Source organism: Cutaneotrichosporon cavernicola (genome assembly GCF_030864355.1).
Source record: "Cutaneotrichosporon cavernicola HIS019 DNA, chromosome: 3".
In the NCBI taxonomy this organism is placed as follows: domain Eukaryota; kingdom Fungi; phylum Basidiomycota; class Tremellomycetes; order Trichosporonales; family Trichosporonaceae; genus Cutaneotrichosporon; species Cutaneotrichosporon cavernicola.
Genome location: NC_083395.1, coordinates 2,826,954 through 2,849,268, shown reverse-complemented (window position 1 = coordinate 2,849,268; position 22,315 = coordinate 2,826,954). Strand labels below are relative to the sequence as shown.

Sequence of the window (22,315 nt, the reverse complement as noted above, 5' to 3'; positions counted from 1 at the left end):
GATATTGTTGAGAGGTGAGTACGTAGGAGATGACATGGAGGCCTTGAGGCATGGATCGCACAGTCTTGTTGACGGTGAAGCAGCACTTTTTGCTTCCGCCATTACAATGAGGTTTCATCAAGTAAGGTAATGTTCATCCCCATCAGGCTCATCACCCATCACTCTCATTTCTCACTAGCCATACCAACAAGATGCATCTGACACAGCTACTGTACACTCTAGATCCCGTTGCCGAAGGGAACCTCGTGGAAGAGGTAAGAGACCGACTCGCCAAAGTGAGAGCGGCGAATGGTCTCGGCCAAGACAGGCGAGATGTCGACGACCTCAATCTTGGAGCACAGCGCCGCCTTCTCGGCCTGAGGGAGCGTGTTGGTGATGACAAGCTTCTCGAGGCCGCTCTCCTCAATGACCTTGAGTGCCGGGCCGCCGAGGATGCCGTGCGTCGTGAGCGCGTACACCTTGAGCGCGCCCGCGTCGAGGAGGTTGCGCGCGGCAAGGCCGAGGGTGCCACAGGTGTCGGCCATGTCGTCGACGAGAACCGCGACCTTGCCCTTGACGCTACCGACGAGGACCATGCGCGACACCTCGTTGGCACGCTTGCGCTCCTTGTGGAAGAGGGCAAAGTCGACGTTGAGGCGGTCGGCGATCGAGGTCGCGCGCTTAGCACCACCGGCGTCAGGCGAGACAATGACACAGTTGGACACGTCAATGTTATTCCTGATGTAGTGGATCATCGAGGGCTCGGCGTAGAGCTGGGGTTAGCGACGGCGTCGAGCCGAGCGGGAAGGGGAGGGGGGGTGGGGGGGGGGGGGGGGGGGGCCGGAGGCAGCGGAGAAGGGTTGCGGCCGCCAGTAGTCGAGCACTTGGAAACGTCGTCGGGCGGCACGGCCGCCGGCCAGACTATGACCCACTGTGGCCCATGCCTCGCCCAAAACACTCACGTTGTCCACGGGAACGTCAAAGAAGCCCTGGATCTGGGACGCGTGCAGGTCCATGGTCTGTGCGTTAGCGTTGATTTTTCTTCCCAGCGCACAATAACGTGGTCGCATCCCGACTGGTGGAGCATGTTGGCGATGAGCTTGGCCGTGATGGGCGCACGCGACTTGTCCTTCTTGTCCTGGCGCGCGTAGAAGAAGTGCGGGATGATGGCGGTGATGCGGCGCGCGCTGGCAATCTTGCACGCGTGGATCATGATGCAGAGCTCCATGAGCGAGGTGTTGACGTTGCCGGCGCCCTGGGGTTAGCGCGGAGCCGGGAGAGGTTGAGCGCTGGGAGGCGACGAGACAGCGAGACGGGCCTCGCTCCGGCATAGTGAGGCAGGCAGGATGGGCGAGGTTGAGAGGTTGGAGGGGGGTGAGGGGTTGGAGGGGGGGGGGCGGGGAGTGAGGGATGAAGGCAGAGGGTGCGTAGAGGAGCGAGAACGCGAGGCAGGGTAGCGACGCAAAGGAGAGGAGAACGCGCGCCGGCACTGAAGCCAACATTCGAGCCAAGCGAGTTGGGTCGGAAGCCATGCTTCGAATTCTCCCTGTCCAGTCCGACATTACCTCGGAACCCACTCCACCCACTCATACCATCCCAGCCATCCCCCTCCGTTCCCCACCTCTCGCTTCCGTAGTTTCACTCACAGTGTTGACGATGTAGACATCGTAGTCGCGCACGCTCTCGACGATCGTGACCTTTGTCTCACCCGAGGGAGGCTGCGAGACGTTGGCCTTGGCGATTGGGATACCGAGGCGCTTGGCGATGAGGTGCGCGAGCTCGGGGTGGGACGTGCCTGCTGTTAGTGACGGCGGGATTAACACTAGTGGGTGGCGCGGGGGAAGGGAGAAGGAGCCGCAAGCTGGGGAGGACGCCAAGAGCTCCCAGCCTACTCGCCATCCACCCCACTTGCCCTCCCCATATGCCCTCGCTCCTCGTGTGTTGGTACGCACCCGTGAAGAGCTTGATGGCTGGGTAGGCGGCGGCAGACATGTTGTACACTGGACGGTTAAAGGTTTAGGTGGTGGGCCGAATTTTGTGGTGGAGGGATAAGAGAGAGTCGGTGGATCCAGGATCCTGATTTCCAGTGGTTTTGACGGAGGTAGCGCAAAGGGGTTGAAGAGGAGACGAGTCAAGTCGATGTCGACAACGACGAGGACGAGGACGGAGCTGACAGCTGATGCTGCTTGCAAGTGCAGATGCGCAATGCAATCGAAGAGGGAGGCGTGTGGAAAAACTGAGGCTGTGGGATTTGCCCTTTGGTCGTCATTCTAACAACCAAACCTTGACCGTAAAGAGGGGGGTTCCCGCATATCTCCGCCTGCACGTGCCACCTCCACATTTCCCCGACCTTGGTCTACTTGCTCTACTTGCAGGTGAGGCGAGAGTGGCAGCTGGTAAAGCTGGACATATCCAACACACAACATGTATACACTCTCACTCTATGGAACATATATGCGGCTATACCCTTCCACCTTGGTGCGGCAGTTGGGACAAGCATGGTCCTTGGCACTCAGGCGCGCCGCGAGGCTCTCACGGCAGTCGCTGCACATAAGCAGACAGCGGCATGGCCACAGGATCACGTCACGCGTTTGCACCATGCAGATGACACAGGAGCGCCGCCGCTCCTCGTCCCACTCGTCTCGCTGCACGTCTCTCGTCTCGCTCTGGCGCATGACGATCGCGTCAGTCAGTGGGTCGAGGGACGGAGTGGTGGCAGTCGTGAGGGCACGTGATGGTGTCGAGGGCCCCGAAGGCGCCGACATGATCTGCGCGTAGCGCCGCCGCGTGAGAGGCGAGCTCGAAGTGGACGTCAAATGCGCAAGGAGGATGGGCTGGATCGCTTCGCCACCTTCCATTGGTGACTTGCCGCGCACGAGGTCGCGGTAGAGCGCCGCTTCGTCCTCCTCATCCTCCGACTCGCTTTCCGCCGACACGACCGAGCCATCAGAGGACCAGTCGTCGTCGTCTTCATCGGCGACCTCTACCTCACCGCGCAGGACTTGATCGTACGTCCAGTCCTGGCCGGTGGCCTCGGCGATCGTCGGCTCGGCTGGTGGCACAACTCGTAGGCCCCGCATTCGTTCGAGAGCACGGTGACGCCGCTTGGCGAGTGCCCAAGCAATCAGGAGAGGAGGTTCACTCCCGGTATGGCGGCGTGGTGGATCCCATGCGCCGGTGCGCCAGAACGTCCACTGCCGTGGGCCGTACCACCACCGAGCCTGATACATCCTCCACGTGAGCCGGTAGAGGTCGCGGCCGACCCAGGTCGATAGCACGGTGGTCCAGAATATGTTGCGGACGAGCAGGACACATGCCGCCCAGAAACGCGAGAGATGGATGAGGTACGGGCTTTCGGCGTTGGGATCGCGGAGTTCGGCAGCCTGGATCTTGTCGATACGTGTGCCAAACCCGCCGTTGCCGACCTTGACGCCAATCATCTCCACGCCGTCACCGCCAATACGGATCTCTGGCTGCGCTTCCTTGATAGAGGCGAGCTCGTTCCGCAGTCCCGAGAACTGTGTCGACTCGATGCACGCTACACCAAGCTTAAGGAGCGCAACGCCAATGTCGTCCTCAATCGATGGCAGTGCACCCTCGTGGGGAAGTAGGCTCTGCAGGATCGGTGATGGGATGTAGCCGTGAGTGAAGAGCAGAGTGATGGCGCGCACAACCAACGTGCAGCTTATGATAACGGACAACACGAGGGCGAGCAGGTGCGTAAGGAAGGTAAAGCTGGGGAAGCGTAGTTGTTGTGTCCACAAGCTGTGGGTGAACGCCGCGAGCCCGAATGTCCCGCACACGCCGGTGGGCACGAGCTGGTTGCGACGCAGTGTGGGCGAGAGCTCGTTGATCTGCAGCCATGTAAGCTCCGTGAGCCCGACCCAGAGCTGGAATAACGGGTGGACGTCTGGACGGCCGTGCGATGACGCCTGAGGATTCCGGACGTGTGTCCATGGCGAGGCGTACAGATGGAGGACGTAAGAGAAGCCAAAGAGGTTGAAACCGACACCGACGTCCCGTCGCCGTCTGTTGTCAGTCGTGTACGGCGGTACTAACTCACGCAACGTCTAGGCCAGTCGAGAGCGCGCCCATTGTGAGGCTGAAACACACACTGACAAACACGGTCCAGCACACGTCCGGCATTGTCATGCCTGCGCCCCATTGGCCAAGACGGTCAACCACACCGCCGACGTAGTCCAGCGTCGCGACGAGCGGCCACGCCGTGGGGTAATAGCTCAACGCCAGAGAGTCGCTGAGGCGTTCAACAGCGTCGGTTGCACTCCGCGGCCACACGTGCGCCGTCTGCATGAGTACGACGGTGAAGAGTGCCCATGCGTGCAGCAACGCGATGATGCCAGGCACACGTAGCCAAGCTGACGCTTTTGGGCTCGTGAGTGCTGTGCGGACACGTCGGCGGATGGCTGCGCGCCAGCCGGGCGAGGCAGGAGGGGGTGGTGGTGGACGCTGTTCGCGGTTGACGATGTTGTGGATGCGGTTGAGGAGGATGGCCTGGGGTCAGGGCTGTGTCAAGAGCGCTAAGAAGGGCGCAACGGGAAGAGAGAGGGGGAGGGGGGGTGTTAGAAGGGATAAGGGGAGGGATAAACGGACGGAGAGAGCTTGACGAAGGAAGGAAGGAAGAACGGAGGAGGGGGACAGAGGAATGGAAATGTGGTAATCGTGGGCGATGAAGCCCACTTCCCCATCGTGGTGACTGCATCGCGAAAGAACCATTGTTGGGGACAACAAGAGGAAGCGAGTCATGGAGAAACGCACCACTGCACTAACCATGATGATGAGAGTCACATCATATCCGCTCCCAGCAAAGCTAATGAGCGGGACGCTTTGCTTCCCCATAGGCGAGACTGGCGCCGTCGCGTTGGTCTCGACAACCGTCCCGTTCGTGCTATTTGATGGCATGCTGAACACGACAGTGTGAATGAGGCTCTTGCCGTGCGCGACGACCGCGCCGCCCCAGCGCCCGAGGAGGCCGAGGGGCATGGCGCCTGGTGGGTGGGGGGGGGGGGGGGGAGGAGGAGAGAGAGGGGGAAGGTTGAGCGGCGTGGAGGGCAAGCGGTGTCCGCGCTAGGTAGTTTTGCTGGTTCCGCAGTCAGGTATCAAGGGAAGGGAATGGGCCGCCCTTTCGAGAGAGATGAGAAATGATGAGCTCGATTGAATAGTTGAGAGTGATGGAGAAGAGATAAATGGTGGCAATTCGTGGTAGTGAGGGGCTCGGCGATGGGACCACTTACACTTGGGCCGATTCGGGGACAATCAATCTAGAGTGGGGCAGAATGTCATCAACTCAGAACGTCATCAACTTTATCGTATCATGCACCAGCGATGAATAAACCGTTGACGGAGAGTATACTCAAATAATATACATTCTCTACACCTACTCCTCCTACTCCTACCCCTACTCCTCCTCCTCATCGACCTTGGCACTCTCATCCCGCCAGCACCTGAACCCATGCACGGTCCCACGCACCCTCTCGTCTCCCGGATCGTCCTGGAACATGGCCCCAGTATACTCCTCCACCACCCGTTCATACCCGTACCCCTTCTTAGCGAGGTTTGGGAAGAACGCCATGTCCGCCTCAGCAAACCTGGGTCGGTGGTGGGTGAGGAAGACGAGTGCGATGCCGTCGTCAGCCAGGGTGGCATCTAACGTCTTCATCAAGGCCGGGTGTTGGGAGTGGTTGAAGGCCAGGTCGGAGAGGATGACGAGATCATATTTCCCACCCTCAAGGAGGGGGGCCACGTCCGCGCCCCATGTGTGTCCAATTGCCTCAACCCGGTCACCTAACTGGTGATCGAGGTTGGAAGCCACGTTGAAGGCGATATTCTCCAATAGGGCCGCATCGTTGTAGTCTGTCGCTGCGACAAAGGTCGCTCCTCCAAGGGCTGCGGCAAGAGAGGGAAGGGCACCCCCAGCCCCGAGTTCCAATACCCGTTTGCCCTTTGTAAGTTCCGGATGGGCGAGGATGTAGTTTGTCGTTACGCGGGCCGTGTTCCACCTATGGTCAGTTGGACAGAATTAGTCACTCACAAATGGTGGCCCCACAGTGGGTGGGTTCCGACGAGCCGGATCGAGATGTCTGTCTCGCCGGATGGAAGAGCAAAGCCCGAAGGGAGGGTGTAGGTCGCAAAGGAGAAGGGGATGGGCTCGGGCGAGGGAGAGCGCTGGTGTCAGCTGGTCAAGTGGATGCAGGAGCGGAGGAGGGAGGGAACGAGAAAGGATGCAAACAGCTCCGCTCAGTGCCAGACACAAGTACACTATCCAACACACTCACAGGCATCAGATCGCAGAGTCCAAGGTCGTCATCACCAGAAGTACTCATCGTTGGTGAAATGAAAGTGTAATTGAGATTGTTGCGTTTCCTCGCTTTGGCCAACTTTTGATACACCAGGCACGGACCTAGATACCCCGCCTCCACTTTGGCCCATTATTGATTTCTAGGTTTCTGCGCACATTGTCACAATATATGAATGAGTATTAACAATGCATTCCGCGAGGCCACCGATAGTACAGTCTACGTCGACTACAATGCTCCTCTCCACTCTCTCCAAAGCCACTTAAACTGCTCGTCCTCACTGCGACGGCGGGCCCACCCGAAGGGTGATACGACGCGGCGCATCACTTGACCCACTTCTGGGCAGCCGAGCCGGGGCAGACGATCCTGCCGGTGTCGTGGCCCCACTCCCATTGACGCCACGAGACGGGCGAGGACGCCCCACGCCGACAGGCGTGCGCGACCCGTTCACCTCCTGCTTCACCTTGAACTTGGGGCCCACAGCCTCATCCTTCTCATCGCGGGGAGACACCTCGCCGTCGACCATTTCCGCGTCCCCGTCGTCGTCATCGGTGAAGCCGAAAGCGACTAAGAGCCTGGCTGCCTCCAGCTCCTCTGGTGACGCCGCAGCGACAGCCTTCCGTGCTTGCGCCTCACGCGCCTCCGTGACGGCCGGCGCTTCGCGTGTGCGGTTCGCACGCAGCTTGTTCCAGAAATCGAGCTGAATGATGCGTTCCGGGACACGATACTTCTTGTTGTTTATAACCATGTCGTCGGTCGGGATTTCCGGCTCGACCTCTGGCGCGTCGATGACAGTCACATTGCCGTTATTGTACGAACCCACGTTCTCGACATCGACGGTCTCTAAACCGTTGCGCACAGTACGCCGGCGCGGCATCACCTGGTCCGAGTGGTTTGGGCACATCCACTTTCTCGCCGCACTTGGCATGGCGGCCAGAGGTGGCGAGAGGCAATCCAGATGCCAATGGAGGTTGCAGTAGTCGCATGAGACGAGGGGCCGCCACTGCGCCCCCGGATCGGATGCTAACTGTCTCGTCGGCACAGACGTCCCGCCACACTTGTAGCATGCGATAGGACGGTTCTTTACGTCGCGGAGACGCACGGGATCACGTTCTTCTTGGAAACCCTTGCGGCTGGTGGTTAGCACGTCATGTCAGAGAATGTCTGTTCTACTCACTCAAGCTTTGTGCGTGCAGCCTCGGTGTCAACATACTCTCCTAACGGGCCCGCAGACACGCCGACGAAAAATTGGCGAATGTCCTGGGGAAGGCGAAACTGTTCGGGGTTGTTGTTCTCGACCCGCTTAATCAGATGACCAAACACGGTCGCGATGGTGCGGTCTGTAAATTTGATGCCAGAGGGTGAATCGGGTGCAGGTGCTGGGTTCTGGGTCGGGTCAGCTCCAGTCCACGAGCAGCCTTACTCTTTCTGACGCGCACTTGTTGCAGTACCACGTCTCAGACTCTGGGAGTTCGTCGATGCGAAATGGCGGCTCGAGGCACATGAAATGGAACGAGCGCGGACATCCGTCGCAGCATAGGAAGCGCCCGATGCCACGGCATGAGCTGCAAAAGTCCTGGTTGACAATTTCTGGGCCCTCGGGCTTCTTGCCCTTGCGACCGCCGGTCCCCTTTGCACTAGCGACACGCGATCCGACACGGCGTCCACGTCCGCTCGCGCTCACTCCCGATCGGACGTGGTTCTCGCCGCCACGAGTGGGGCGCGCCGCTGCATCCACCAACCCGCGCACCTCACGGCTGCCTTTCCCCGTGCTTGATCCCACTATCGTCTGCACCTCGGCTGAAATCTCGGACGAGTTGGCTTCTTGGAAGATACTCAGTGCGTTTGGCGGCGCTGTCGAGTTTGCGCGCGAGGTTGGAGCGGACGACACGTCTCTTGAAGTCGTGCCAGTCGCCCCAGGACCGTCGATGAACGGCGAGCCGGTCGACGGGCGCCCGCGACGTGGTCGGTTCGCAGCGATCGTATCTCCTATTGGCCTGAGTGTCAGTGTGTGTTGTGTACGGCGGGGCGAGATGATACGGTAGCAGTGTGGAAGGAAAGAAGGGGGAAGGGGAGGCCAGGAGGGGGCGAGACGGTCTCAGTCTGTGAGTGCGGGAGGAAAAGCGTCATACACAGCGGGAAGAGGGCTGCGGATGTGAAGCTAGAGCTAACTCACTCGACGCGGCGCTTGCGCTTTCCCACCGACGCTGGCGCTGACGCGGGGCTATCGTCTCGATCCAGGACGCGAGACGGGGTGCCCGAAACGCGCCCCGCCGAGGCCGGGATGCGAATCATGAAACCTGGTGCGGGGCGTTCAGGCAGCGTCGTTGGCGTGTTGGGAGATGAGCTATCGTCGTCGGTGACAGCGAGGCCGGTGCGCAAGTGAACTGTCGGGGGCTGTTCGCGAATGCTGATCGGGGACAGGACTGGGCTCGAGGATGACATGATGAATATGTGCCACGGCGATTGGTGGCAGTCAGGGTGGTGCGATGGGCCGTGCGAGCGATTGGTGAGTGTGCGCGACGTAGTGGGAAGGGGGAAGAGATGTGGTGTGATGGGAGAGGAAGGGTGTGAGAGTGTGTGAAGGGGGTGTGCGCCGTAGTGCGCTGCTCGCAAGGCCTTGTCAGCGTGAGGCGAATCGGGCCTTGAGTGAGATGTACGGTGCTGGGGGCCGTGGGAGTGGCGCAACCGAGCAGAAAGCGAGAGCGGGATGCGCAAGCGGTGAGCGGAGATGGGGAGGGGAGAGGATGGGGAGAAGAGGGGAGGAATGAATGGATGTTGTTGAGAAATGCAGTTGATGTTGGTGTTGATTGCAAGGTGGGTCGAGGTGCCACACTCGGTGGCGTGGGGAGGACAGGAGTGAGTAGGGCGGACCCAAGCGGGTTCAACTGTAGAGGAGCGACGACGCCACTCGCGCAAACGGCATAATTCCTTCAACGCCGACACTCCAAGTACCCAAGTGGCACATGAATGTATACCCAAGCATACATCTAGACATCTACAGTTGATGAACAGGTCAAACTAACAGCGAGGGAGATGCATACGAATCAATTGCTCAGTAGATCAGTAACTGTAGTCCATCTCTTTAGACCCATCGGTTTTCGATCGCCACCGTTTCTCATCGCTGCGCTGCCCCACTCCTCCGCTCATCCCTCATCCCTTCATCCGTCGTCATCACCTAATGCTCATTCATCAGCTCGTCAACTTGATCCCATCGCCATCCCGACGCTCATACACTCGTCTCGTATAGTTGCAGATCTGCATGTACTATGCGTGCGCTGCGCTATATAGAAATGTCCGCCCCTCTTCGACCCACCGCTCCACAAAAGAAGCGGCAGGAGATACGTGAGCACCGCGCCGCGCTCAACCCCGAAAGGGAACTTGGCGCTCGCTCTACCTCCCAATTAGCACGCGTACGGGCCACTCTGGTCTGCAGCGGAATAGGAGAGGTGAGGAAACAAAAGATTGTGTTGGGCGCGTTCAAGTAGGCAGTGGACGGGGGAGGGAGGGGCGAGACTTGGATGGTCGGACAATTTCAAAAGCCGACAAGTGGCAATCTCCTGCTTATAGTATTCCCTGCCACACTCGGTACTGGAGCTGATGCGATGCAGTCATCCGCCGTGCCGCCGGGCCGCCGTGCGGCAGTGCGGTCGCAAGACGTCGCAAAACGTCGTGCATGTTGTGAAGAATGTGCCGCAGAGCCGTAAGAAAGGTGTATTTGCGCAAAAGTGCGGCTGCTCATGGCGCTCTCAAGCTCGTCTTGGCCTCGTCGACTGTCCATCTCATCAGCCCATGCTGGTAACGAGAACATCAGAGGTGCTGTAGCTAGACACGAGAACGTGGCGTCTGGTGCGGATGTGGGACTCTCAGGTATCTTATCCGTAATGTCCAAGTTAATGTTCTCACGCCGTCAAGTCACCGTCGAGTACTCACCCACAACTCATCACCGCTTCAACACGGTTTTGAATTAACAAGCCTTACCGAGAAGAGTTGTGACTCAGCGACCAACGCGTATGGTCTACGACGAGCCAGCAACTAGGTGCTGAGAGCTATTCATAGAACGAGGGGCAGCTGCAACACAACATTCAGGTGACCTGAATCGCAGCTGCAGCTGTATCAGCCCCATCCCAAGCGAGCAAGTGTCAGTCACCTGTCTGGCATGACAAAACACGTAGCACCCTCTCCTTCCAGATCTCCACAACGAAAAATAGAGTTGGGCAAGACTGATGCCAGAAGGATACAATGCGTGCTGGTACCGTTGGGTCGAACTGTCATGACTGTGATCTATCTTGGCCTTGGTCAAGAACAAACTGGTGTTGAAAACACAAAAGTCTATCGGTCGCCAGTCTCCACCAACTCGCGGAAGTCTCTGTGAACGATACAGTTTGGAATGTCGGATCATATTACACAGCTGGTTTGTTAGAGCTGCTGGTCTACATTACATGTCGCGATCTCGAACGGTTGAGTTATCGTTGAGCCTTGTTAAGCCAGTTGTTCAAACCGGTCAGGTAAGATATCGTATTTGTTATGTTGATATGTTGAGAGAGAGGTAAGGATCTCCTGCTCCTTTTGATATCAAATATATCAGGTGATACAGCTTTTGCATGGCACCTGTCCAAGATACCAGCTTCTTTACTGATAACGCGACCGTCGGCGGCCCGGCGGCTGACACATTCAAACTAACTTCCAAGAAGCAACGGCGGAGAATCGCGGACAGTTTAGATCTGAAGGCGAAATGTCGCATCAAGGTACAATAAAGTAAATCCCTCATCCCTCTTTGCGCATCACGCGCGCTCTCGCTTGTGCAGAATGTACAGAATCAAAGCTGCATAGCTCTATACATGCCGCGTCGTCCTCCATCCTCCTCTATAAGATCTTACACTTTCCCAAATACTCTAGCCCCTCCTCAACGTCAATCTACCCCACGCCACTCCGCACCACCTCCCTCCATCGCCCTTCCTCCGACATCTATTCCCGCTGCGCCGATTGCCCAAGCATGTTTGGCCAGGCCTTTTGCAGCCAGTCGCGGTCGACATGCTCGGGCAGTGCCGACTGCTGGAGGTGGGTATTTTGTGCCGCATCCGGATCGATCATGTACTGCTGGAACGGGTCAGAGTCAGGGTCCGAGACCGAGCCGACATTCAATCTTGGCGGCTGAGGTGGCACTTGCGGCTGTGGCGGCGGCATCGCGCCGCTGGTACCAGCAGCTTGGCGAGCCTGCTGGTTCATGAGCGCCTGCATGATCCGGTCGATGTCGGACGGGTTGAGTGGCTTGGACAGATCGATAATATCGGGGTGGTTCACAGGAGCTGGAGGCTCTAGCGAGACGGCCGGTATTGACGATACTGTGCTGGTCGAGACGTCGCCGCTGTTCGATGTGCAACCCGAATCCGTCTGCAGATTGGGCACTTGAAGCGACAGTCCGTTGGCGTACTGGTTGAAAAATAAGTTGTCGTCAAACTGCTGCAAGGGATTGATGGTGGTTGGGGCAAACTGTGGCATGGGCTGCTGTATTGGCAAGCTGGGTCCACCCGAGTTGATCTGATAGTTGGCCATCTGCTCCTCACGAGAAGGTATCGTTGTCGTCGGGAAGTTGAAGAAGTAGTTGAACTCAGGGGGCTGGGAAGTGGGTGGAACTACGGGAGCCTGTTGAGGAGGCTGGAGCACTCCCTGCTGAGCGAGCGCACCAGCAATGAGCTCCTGGATGTCGCCCAACGGGGGCTCGACCTCTGGGCGGGGCACGACGCCCGAGAAGGCGTTGAGCAGGCGGACGTCGGGCTGCCCACTACCCTGGCTAACGTCAATACTCGGATTCGCCACCGACTGGTCGCCATCATTCGAGGATAGAAGCGAGTTGAGGTACGCCATGAAATCGACATCCGATGCGGCCAGAGCCGTGGCAATGTCGTCTACGCCAATGACCATGTCCCCCATACGGGTTGTCATGCTGTCTCTGTGCTGACTGGAAGCAGCCGGCGGGTCATCTGACAATGACGGGATGGAAACCTCCGGTGGATGCGGCAGCATGTGCGGCCCCAGTGTTGGGCTGCTCTGGCTGGATGCCTGGGAAGACGCGCGTGAGCGAAGCACCGGCGAAGGTTGGCGACTGCCGCTACCGCCAGATGGCCGCGGCGGGGCCAGGCGAGGGAGGCCGGCACCGATGGCGACTGTCGGTTTGGGCAATATTGGGCGGTGGTGGGCACCAAGTGCCTGATGAGCGTTAATGGCCAGCGACTTGGATGTCGCTTTGCCACTCGATGAGACGGAGCGCTGGACACTAGCCTGCGAAGAAATACTCGAAGTCGAGAGTCGGCGGCCGCCAGCTCCATTGCTAGCACCCTCCTTCTCCTTGGCTCGAGAGACCGACGAGTTGCGGCGCACCATCGACCCACCGTGGCCATTGGGGGGAGTCCCAACACTTGGTGAGGCTAGCCTTATGCCGCCAATGGTAGCGGTGGGCGAGATGTTGATGGGAGACGTGGAGACTGAGCACGTCCCAGAAGATGGCGCAACCTGGAGCTGTTGCGAATTCCTCGAAGGTGTGGCGGGAGCCCCACTGCCACAGCACCCGGCCTTGACCGGCTGCTTCTCGCCAGCAGGAGCGTCACCGTCTGCCATGATAGTGTCCCCGTCGTCATCGGCGCATTTGCATTCGGTGCAGCAGCCACAGCAGTCGCTGTCGCACTTGCACTCGCCCAGTGAGCACTGGCACCGACCGTTGCAACACTCGAGCGGCTTGAGCTGCACAACTCCAAACGCGCGCGCGACATTCTCCGACAAGTTGGCAGCTGGAGGGAGAATGCGTGTATCGAGAGCGTCCAGGGTGGAACCCCGGTCGGTGCGTAGAGGTTTGGGCACATTGGCAGCGGCTATCTGGATGAGCTGTTCGATTGATGCGACGCCCGAGGGGATGGACACTTGATCGCCACAATCGAAGCAACTGCTGCAGGCCTCTCCACAGGCACCGTCATGTCCGTGCTGCTTCGGGGAAGTCGATCTCGGGTTACCGTGGGTCGCGCACCCTGCACACTGGCAACCCTCTCCACATGTACACGCGCCGATCACGACTTCCTCGGAAGTAGGGAATGACACGGGGACATCGACGTCCATCTCCATTGGCTCCACCTTGGCTCCACCGCTTTCTGCAGCAGAGACAAAGGTATGGATGCCAGGGAGCCCCAAAGCAGAGCGGGGAACTTGAGACGCGACAGAACCATCTTCGTGGAATACAGCACCCAGGAACCGGTTCATGTCCGTGAGCGGACGGAGGCGAGTCGGCGGTGGCCGAGGTGATACGGATGTACTCGGCCAAGGAGTTGAAGAAGCCGATGACACGGACGCACTCCGGGACTTGCCGTGGCGAGGACTGGACTGTCCATTGGAGTATGGCGAGTACAGCTTCGCCTTGTGAACATACGGCGATGTGTGAACCGGATGGTGACGATGATCTGGCGACGCCAGCTTGGAAGACGTCATCGAGAGATGAGGGAGGTTGCGCAGGTTCGTAGGTGTGGTCGAACCCGAGTGAGCATCGTGCGAGGTCGTCTTCAGTGGAGCCGGGGGAGTGGCGCCCGAAGTCGTCGCCTTGGCCTTGAACATCTCTATTAGGCTGTCCGTGACCTGAGCATGGGCGTCGCTCGGGCGTCGAGTCGGACTTGCAGCAGGCGGAGGCGAACGCGTGCGTTTCCCTGCACAACATCGGCATCGTCCGGTGGTATGGCAGTTGCAAGGGTTCAGTAGGTTGTGGACTGAGTGTCAACAGGGGCCAAGCGCATGAGGGTACGTGAGGTAATAACAGAAGCAGGGAAACACTCACGATTGCGTTCAGCGGCCGCACCGTTCTCGCCACCGAGGTCAGCCAGGGCCTCTGCAGCAGCAGCCATCTCGTGCACATCGCGCAGGCCATTTGGGAATGTCGGGGTAGATCCAGGCTGCCCCTTCTTAGTTTCCGTGCCACGGGGTGAGGGCGTCTGACCGGCCGACTGGTAGGATGCAGCCATCCCGGCAGGGATAGTGGAAGGTTGCTGATTCTTGAGGCTACCACAAGCACACTGGACGGATCAGCAAAGTGACTCCATGTCGCCCGCATTACAGGCGTGAGACTACCGACCTTGGTATGGACGCTGCCGCCGCCACTTCCACCCTTACGCTTATCGCGACAGAACTGGCATTGCGTCGCAGGTCGGCCCTTCTTCTTGACCTCGAAGAGTGGACGGTCAGTATGTGTGCAGCCTGACACTCGGTGTCCCTTGATGCAGGTTGCACACGCATACTTCTTGTCGTTGATGAGGACCATGATCGGGTGCTTGGTGTCGGAGACTGGGATGGATGTGAATGTAGTGCCGGTAGGAAGGAGGATGTTTGTCCCGGGGCTCTCTTGATTCGGATGTCCAAGAGACGAGTTCCAGGTAGGAAGGAGGGTGGACTCGATCACCAGTGCCAGAAGAGACGTGGTGAGGGGATGGGTCGATGGGATGAACAGAGACGTATCACAATTGCTAAAGTTGACGACTCAACCTGTGAGGCAATCAAGTGAGGAGGGCGGGGGAGAGAAGGTTGACAGTGGGATGTAGGCGGAAGGCGGATGAGGGGAAGGTGGGGAGGAAGCGTAGGGGGAGGAACAAGAAGAAGGAGACACGGGGCTCGACGACGACCCCAGAGGGTCTATGCCGGCCAGAAAGCGCGTGTTACTGTCTTGACGCGGGGAAAACCATCAAGACGCGTAGGGGAAGGTGAATGAGTAGTGGGGTGGGGGGGGGGGGGGGGGAGGGAAGGCCGGGGAGCCGAGCCGGGACGCGCGCGTATTGGGTATGAGTGTCGAACTGTGGATTGTGAACTGTGTTGTTGTTGGGATATTGTGGTTCCCCAGATGAGTGAATAAGGGGTAATATAGATTGTGTCGAGAGGAAGACGAGAGTTGATGAGTTGATGGGAGTCAAGGAATGAAGAATGGGATGATTTGGGGATGTGGCAAAGAGGAGCTACCTTGTTATCGCCTTGAAATGACGGCTAAAAGAGACATACACAGTCTCCTGTAAGCTGTCAGAGTGACACTACGAGTGTTAAGCTCGGATGGTTAAAGGGGGTCAAATATGAGCACATGGGCAAAGGACACGGAGTTAAGAGTAGATGCCCGTTTGAATTTATTGTTATATGGGCCGTGCACGGATGAGGGCGGTGCAACGCAAAGACGTTTCAAACCACGATTGAAATGAACATGGTCCTAATAGTGCCCCCAGGTAGAAACATTCAAGACAACCTCTCGCTTTTGACCCTCATACCCTCATACCATCATACCTCCATACCCCTAGTCCCTGCACAAGCAGGCACTCTTCGTCAAAGCAGACCTCTTCTTTTGGCACTACTTTACTGTCAATCACCTCACTCACTCTTCGGCCATGGACACCCAATGTACACCTCTCCCCGGCCTCTTCTATCAAAATCCGCAGGATCTTGGCACCTTTGGGGCTAGCACAATCCGTCCCTACCCCTTGCTCGTTCTTTGACCCCCCCCCCCCCCTTTCATCTTAATCACATTCGCGACTTTCGCCCTCCGTTCCTCTTGCGCGTCAACGTCAGCGGCCTCTGCTTCTTCGCTCCTCGTGATTCTCTCGATCCGGGATCCCTTCGACGTGGCCCGTTTGCCACTTTCAACTAGACAAATTCTGGTTCCGTAAACGCGCTACTTTTGCTAGCCAGTGGCAAAGTACGCTCATCTCAGAGGGTCCTTCCTCTGATGCCTGTGATCCCTCTACTGGTTGCAAATTCCAAACAAGGGCAAACTACCCCTAGTGCCTTCCATCCATTCATCATCCATTCGTGTGCTGGTCTCTAGCCCAGTCTCCTGCTGCCGCGTATCTCCTGGCAGTGTGGCTGAACGTGGAACGCCATTTGGACTGTCCTCTTCCCCCTTGCAAGCACTGCGTCTAACGACATTGCTCGTCAGGCTCGGTAGCGGCCGCTAGCTTCCAACTAGCGTCTTCTGCGTGTGCAGGTCCCACATGCAACTCGACTTGCCAATCATGCATCCGAGCAATAATACTTTGGATCGAGGTGCGTGCTGAGATCCAAATATCGCAGATCGCAGACCAATCCCGAATCCCGACTAGGGCCCTCAGACGACAAGCCGCAACCCCATTCCGTGTGCGTCCAGGATACCACTCAGGCTGGCGAATACCCGCGACACGTCAAGCATCGAGAGGTGGCTCTTCCACTCGTCTCCTTGAGTAGATCGGGCGTGCACCACGATCTCGCGGCACGCGTCAACGCTCTTCTGGGAAAGTGCGTCGAGCGTCGCGCGCGGGATCTTGATCATCTTGGGCGCCTTATGAGTATCGTCGTTGGGAGGAAGAGAAAACACATCCACTTGTTTCCCAGCCCACCAGTCGCCTGTAGCATGCCGCAGCTCCTCGCCGCCTTCCAGGGATGCCTCGGGTTCGAGGATTCCGAGGTGAAGCAACAGCTCGACGGGGAGAGGCAACGGTGAGACATTCACCAGTGCCGAGGTTGCCAGCAAGGGCACTGTTGGGTTCGAGGGACCAAACTGGTGGGCGAGGTCCTGGAGGAGACACAGTGGCGCTGCAGGGAGGACTTTGCGTCAGCGGCATCACTTAAACGTGTGTACTCGCATCCTCTCCTCGATCAAAACTCACCTGTGCCTAGGGGGACCGGATACGGATCGGCGAGGATGGGAATTAGTGCGACAGCCTGACAGTCAGTATGCATATTGATCTGCACTCACGTTGCTGCAGAACTCTTTTGCGAATGCGAGCCCCTCGTCAGACTGTCCAGCAGCATCCGCCTTAGCTGCACCGAGCGCTGCCAGCACCTCGTCGCCGAGGCACTGCCTCTTGATATTCTTCCCAAGGGCCTGGAGGAGGTGGACGAGATCATCGGCCACCGCGATTGCCGGTGCCCACCGCTCCCCCACGCGCACACCAGGCATCGACTCGTGCTCGCGTTCCTTGAAGATCGCGATGCTAAAGAACTCGGCGACCTTTGTTTGGTTCAGCTCACCGCTCGCCCAGCACTTGGCCGACAGCAGGTTGCTCGTACCCCAGTCGGTATCGGAAGCAAGGTACATGCCCAGGACGCCACGGACCGCTGTGTCAGCCGGAGTACCCCCCTCCTCCGCAAAGTAAGCACGGTGGGTGGGCTGGGAAAAGGCCGCGTTAACGAGGTGGAGGATGGAGAGAAGGTTGAGCTGGTGAAGGTCGGTCGGGAAGGCCAGAGGGAGTGCGCTGGGGAGATGGGTTTGCGGGGCCGAGTCGAGGGTCGACTGCGGCAGCGCCTTTAGGAATGCGCTAATAGCCGTGGCGGAGATGTCTACGCCTGACATGATATCGGGAGGTGTGTAGGAGAAGTAGAGTTGTAGAGCAGAGATATGCTTCAGCGCTGCGTACGCGCGTCGACGTCACCACTCAGAAACCAGACAGTCAAGGTGGAGGTCATCCCGCCAAATCTAATCAGCATTAGAAATTACTCCGGGAGATTAGGATAGATTTCACCCCGCTCTTGACGACGTCATGTTCGAATGCATGGCTGGCCGGGGCATCTTGGCTTCTCATCGTCTCGCTTGTACAACAACAATATCAACATGTCGGGGGCCAACTCCATCCCAGAGCCGCCTCTGATCATCCCCTTCCTCCCTGACGGCCAGGCAGCCGGTGCCCTCCCAACGTCACCTGTCCGCGTCGCAGCATGGTCCACGGCAAGCAAGTCTGGCTCCACCAAGCGCCTAGCACTCGCCGGTGCTGACAACACCGTGTGGATCATCTCCTCGGAAGTCGGAGCACCTTCCCTCCTCGTCCCACCGGACCTCTCACTTTCTGATGCGCTCACCCCCGGCTCGCGACCGATGACGCCGCGCTCATCGTCCACGTCGTCGGGGGGAACGGTTCAGAAGCGACCTCGTGCCCTGTCTTCAACCTCCTCCGTTCTTACCGCCACCTCTCTCCGTCGCGTCCTCTCCCCAACAGGCTCAACCGCTGCCGTGATTCCCACATCACAAGTATCCGCGGCCGTTGCCACTCCATCACGCCCCGACGGGCACACTCACCGTGCATCTGCGTCCATTGCCGGACGCAGCGAGCTCATCCAACAGCTTAGAGAACAGGCGGAGTTGCCCACTGACGAGTACTCTGGGCTTAGCTTGGGTCTATCAGGCATCGCTAGGCGGAGCATCTCCGGTTTGTCACCCAAGGAGGAACAGGACGGCGCCGTGACGCCCAAATCTATCAGCTCCGAGTCGTCAGGCAGGATCGCAAGCATCGCGGGCTCCTTCACCCGGACCGCGGAGGACGAGTGCGCGCAACGCGAGGCCAAATCCAAGATTCAGGAGATGGAGGTCGACCGTGCAATGGCGCTCAACGAAGCTGAGGACGCACGTGAGGTCGAGGAGGCGCGACAGTTGAAGGCTGCCGAGCCTCGCATGACCGCCGCGACAGCTCACGCGACCCCACGGCTGGAGCCCAAGGCCAAGGAGGAACCGGTGCGTATTGTCCTGCCCGAGCCCGGGCGCGGCAGCATTGTCGATCTCGCTGTCCTCGAGGAGGTTAACGAGCTCGTTGTGTTGCGCGATGTCGGCCTCCTTGACGTGATTACGCTATCCACCCTCCAGCTGATAACTCATGTGAGCCTTGATCACGCTGCACCTCCCACTGCCACTGGGGACGCGAATCGCACGCCGCGCCTTGCGCCGTCGTGGCTCTGGCGGAGTGTGCACCTCGCCGCGCGGGAAGAGGGTGCGTTGCTCGTCGCGAGCGGCGAGCCGTGGCCGTCTCCGTGGCCGTCCCCTAACGGCGACGTCACGCGTGTCGCCATGCTTGCGATACCTTCGCATGCGTGTGTCGCGAACCTGGATCTCCCTGGAGTAGGCGATGTCGGGGTTGCCTCCAACGGCGAGGCGAGTTACCTCCTGCATTGTACACCGACGTCGGTCATGTCGTACCGCCTCACGTTCCCCAATACGCCGCCACCAAGTGGGACGAGTACCCCACACGCTGGCTTGGGATCATCACCGTCGGCGACGTCTGCACTGCACAGGTCAGAACCAACCCGGCGGGGCGGGGCGCTGGGTGGCATCCGCTTCCCGCGCTCGTCTACGTATGACGGAGCCCAGAGCGGCCTGGCCAAATTCCTCGCCGCTCGCCGGACAGCCAAGAAGGCAGACCTTATCGAGAAGCACACACCCGCGGGTGTGGACGAGGGAGTCGAGGTGCAGCGTGACGGCGGTGGACACTGGCGCTCCATCCGACTGCATGACAACGGGCAGGGCGTGGGACTGGGCGACGGTCACGTCGAGGCGTTCGAGTTTGACGGGACAAAACTCACAGTGCGCGGGTCGCTGTTCGTCCCGCATGGAATTGGCAAGGACGTGGTCTTTACGTCCGGGTGGCACGATGTGTGTATCGTCACCGATTCCGACACAGTGGCAGTGTACTCGAGAGACGGACCGCTCCAGACGTGCCAGCACTGGACGTTGCGCAAGACATTCAAGGGACACGAGGCGTACCTCTCGGCGGGTGTACTGTACACCGTCACGGACTCGACTGTGTCCAACTACAGCCTGGGCAGCTTGGAGCATAGAACCGAAGCGAAGCTCGTCGCACCGACCGCTGGTACCCACATCTGCCCTAAGGGCGCGGATACGTTATATGTGGCTACAAGTGAGCTAGCGGCCTCCTACAATACTGACCTCAGGCGACGGTTCTGTTTCCAAACAGACACCATCGGATTACCTCCACGGTGTGCCACCAAAGGAGTCCTCCGAAAGTGACTCAGGCGCGGCAGTCACGTACTCGACCATCATCAGCTCTGAACACGCTACGGGTGGTTCTTTCTTCGCTGCTGGCGACGAGGACGGAGGGTTGAGACTATGGGACGCCGAGTAAGCTTTGTGAGAGATACAATAGCTGACATCAGTACCCTCAGGCTACGCGCGTCAATGACGTTATTTGACACGCCAGTCCGCTCTGTCACGTTACTGAAAATGGAAGAAGCAGAAACGCTGCTTGGCTCGCTCCTGGTCACATCAACTTGCGGCTCGGTGTCTGTTGTCTGCCTGAAGGAGCTGCAGCAGCTCTTCCTTATCCCGGCGGCGCGTGCGCCATTGACGAAAATCTACATTGGCGGTGACAAGGTTGGAGGGGACAAGATCCTGCTGGCGTACGAGATCCAGAAGGCGCGCGTGTGGAACGTCGAGACTGGCGAGTTCCGGCGCAGCACTGGCCTCGACGCGGCCGACGACATGCTGAACGAGGGTGACTGGGCGGAAGTGCAGTTCCAGGCGGCTCCACCGCTCGACTCACCCGTATCCAAGGTCGTCGGGCCACTTCCACGACACTCGGACTTGGGGCGGCTGCTGCAGCTTGACCTGCGTGTTCTGGGGCAATGGCTTGCGAGCAGGGGTTCCGAGTCGCCTCTCCCCGCTCTGCGCGGCCTCCTCTCCTCCTTCTTGACCTTCGGGATCAATCCCGCCATCGACGAGGTGTGCATTGACAACCTTGGCATCACTCCACCCTCCAAACCCATCGCTGTGGGGTGGGAGGGTCCGCACGCAACCGCGACCGTGGTATTCACGAGCGCCACGGGTGTGTGGCGCGTGTCACCCACCACGACGTGCCTGCGCCAACTGGCGATCGTGTCCCTCCTCCGGCCGTTCCTCGACTCGCCCGAACACGAGCAATGGGCAGCCGACGTTATTGCCTTCTATGCCGCATCATTACCAGACGACGCACTCGAGGCTGACGCGCAACTGTTCGCTGCGTTCTACTTCGACTCGGCATTCGATGTGCACCAGGCTGCACGGATGTTATTTGGCGTAAGGCTCAGCCGCATGTCAAACGAGGAGATCGAGGCGCTCGTTTCCAAGTGGCAGGATAAATGTGAGCTGAGGGGAGGCTTCACGAGCTGACACCAGTGCCCGCCAACACCGATCCGTCTGGGCGGCAATCAAACGCGTCGGCGAGAGCACTCACAATTTTGGGTGGCATTGCGTTGCATCGCTTCGAGATGCTCAGCCCCGGCGCACTCAAGGCTGTCTCCGAGTCCGTCGCGTATTATCTCAACGACCCGGATCACACGCACGTTGGCCTGGCCATCGAACTCTGCGCCAGGGCATTCTCCATCTTGCAGACCTACGTTGACCCGATGGACCTGCTGCGCCGCCTGTTCTTCCTCTCGACGCACAATGAGATCGGGCCGAACATGGCAGCACAGGCACGACTCGCGGTCCTGTACGTTGCGTCGTCCAACGCGCCGCTCTTCATGAGTACGCTCTCGATGGACATCCTGGACGCGAAGACCATCGAGGGACGGATGAGCATCATGAAGCTCTGCGTCTTCATGGCGCGTAAGAGGCCCGCCCTTCTCGAGAACGGCCTCCCGCGCATCGCCGAGAGCGTGGTCAAGTCACTCGACCCAAACATCGGCAAGATGCGCGATGACGTGTGGGAAGCGGCGACTGTGATTTTAAACGAACTGGTACAGGCGTTCACGACGATTGACTTCCATGCGGGCACCCAGAAACTCGTGGTGGGCACAAACGAGGGTGCTGTGATCATGTACGACCTCAAGACCGCCTCGCGATTGTACGTCCTGGAACCACACAAGCGGAGCGTGAGCGGTGTGAGCTTCTCACCCGACGGCCGCCGCCTCGTCACAGTGTCTTTGGACGAGTGCGACAGCACGGTGTGGAAGATTGGCTCGAGCATCAGCGGGTTCTTCAACGTCGGAGGGCCCCCTAGACAGGGCGGCCGGGCGGGTCAGCCCTATCGCCGCTTCTCCATTTTCCGGGCCGGATCAAGTACGTCACACAAGGAGGAGGAGCTAATGGCAGCACCAATGGAGGACACGGGCGCGCTGAGCGACGTGCGGATCGAGTGGCCTGCGCCGCGAACCGCACGGATCAGCATCAAAGAGACGGCGCTGACGTACGAGACAACTTAATCAGACCATATTGCATGCAGTGCTACGAGGGAGCTGACCTGGAGTGTGGTGGGTCTCGGGACCGCTGATGGGGC

The 22,315-nt window shown here is 59.1% G+C and overlaps 7 protein-coding genes across 7 annotated transcripts; 1 reads left to right on the top strand and 6 right to left on the bottom strand.

The window, feature by feature from the left end:
• Positions 1-218: 218 nt before the first annotated feature.
• Positions 219-1,971, bottom strand: CcaverHIS019_0310740 (uncharacterized protein; the record flags this gene model as incomplete). Its single annotated transcript, XM_060599591.1, has 5 exons — positions 219-752; positions 942-998; positions 1,034-1,234; positions 1,626-1,774; positions 1,932-1,971. 5 exons carry the CDS (start codon positions 1,969-1,971, stop codon positions 219-221), a joined length of 981 nt encoding a protein of 326 aa, XP_060456269.1.
• Positions 1,972-2,420: 449 nt separating this feature from the next.
• On the bottom strand, positions 2,421-4,980 carry CcaverHIS019_0310730 (uncharacterized protein; the record flags this gene model as incomplete). The annotated part of the gene is made up of 3 exons (XM_060599590.1): positions 2,421-4,008; positions 4,043-4,491; positions 4,756-4,980. The coding sequence occupies 3 exons, from the start codon at positions 4,978-4,980 to the stop codon at positions 2,421-2,423; spliced, it is 2,262 nt and encodes a 753-aa protein (XP_060456268.1).
• A 415-nt stretch (positions 4,981-5,395) lies between these two features.
• EFM7 (uncharacterized protein) lies at positions 5,396-6,320 on the bottom strand (the record flags this gene model as incomplete). Its single annotated transcript, XM_060599588.1, has 3 exons — positions 5,396-5,996; positions 6,029-6,162; positions 6,273-6,320. 3 exons carry the CDS (start codon positions 6,318-6,320, stop codon positions 5,396-5,398), a joined length of 783 nt encoding a protein of 260 aa, XP_060456267.1.
• Positions 6,321-6,570: 250 nt separating this feature from the next.
• Positions 6,571-8,738, bottom strand: CcaverHIS019_0310710 (uncharacterized protein; the record flags this gene model as incomplete). The annotated part of the gene is made up of 4 exons (XM_060599587.1): positions 6,571-7,426; positions 7,471-7,679; positions 7,717-8,290; positions 8,470-8,738. 4 exons carry the CDS (start codon positions 8,736-8,738, stop codon positions 6,571-6,573), a joined length of 1,908 nt encoding a protein of 635 aa, XP_060456266.1.
• A 2,523-nt stretch (positions 8,739-11,261) lies between these two features.
• On the bottom strand, positions 11,262-14,589 carry CUP2 (uncharacterized protein; the record flags this gene model as incomplete). The annotated part of the gene is made up of 3 exons (XM_060599586.1): positions 11,262-14,041; positions 14,110-14,344; positions 14,404-14,589. 3 exons carry the CDS (start codon positions 14,587-14,589, stop codon positions 11,262-11,264), a joined length of 3,201 nt encoding a protein of 1,066 aa, XP_060456265.1.
• Positions 14,590-16,407: 1,818 nt separating this feature from the next.
• CcaverHIS019_0310690 (uncharacterized protein) lies at positions 16,408-17,631 on the bottom strand (the record flags this gene model as incomplete). The annotated part of the gene is made up of 3 exons (XM_060599585.1): positions 16,408-16,883; positions 16,946-17,000; positions 17,035-17,631. The coding sequence occupies 3 exons, from the start codon at positions 17,629-17,631 to the stop codon at positions 16,408-16,410; spliced, it is 1,128 nt and encodes a 375-aa protein (XP_060456264.1).
• A 258-nt stretch (positions 17,632-17,889) lies between these two features.
• On the top strand, positions 17,890-22,241 carry CcaverHIS019_0310680 (uncharacterized protein; the record flags this gene model as incomplete). The annotated part of the gene is made up of 5 exons (XM_060599584.1): positions 17,890-19,960; positions 19,995-20,181; positions 20,217-21,178; positions 21,214-22,098; positions 22,132-22,241. 5 exons carry the CDS (start codon positions 17,890-17,892, stop codon positions 22,239-22,241), a joined length of 4,215 nt encoding a protein of 1,404 aa, XP_060456263.1.
• Between the last annotated feature and the right edge of the window lie 74 nt (positions 22,242-22,315).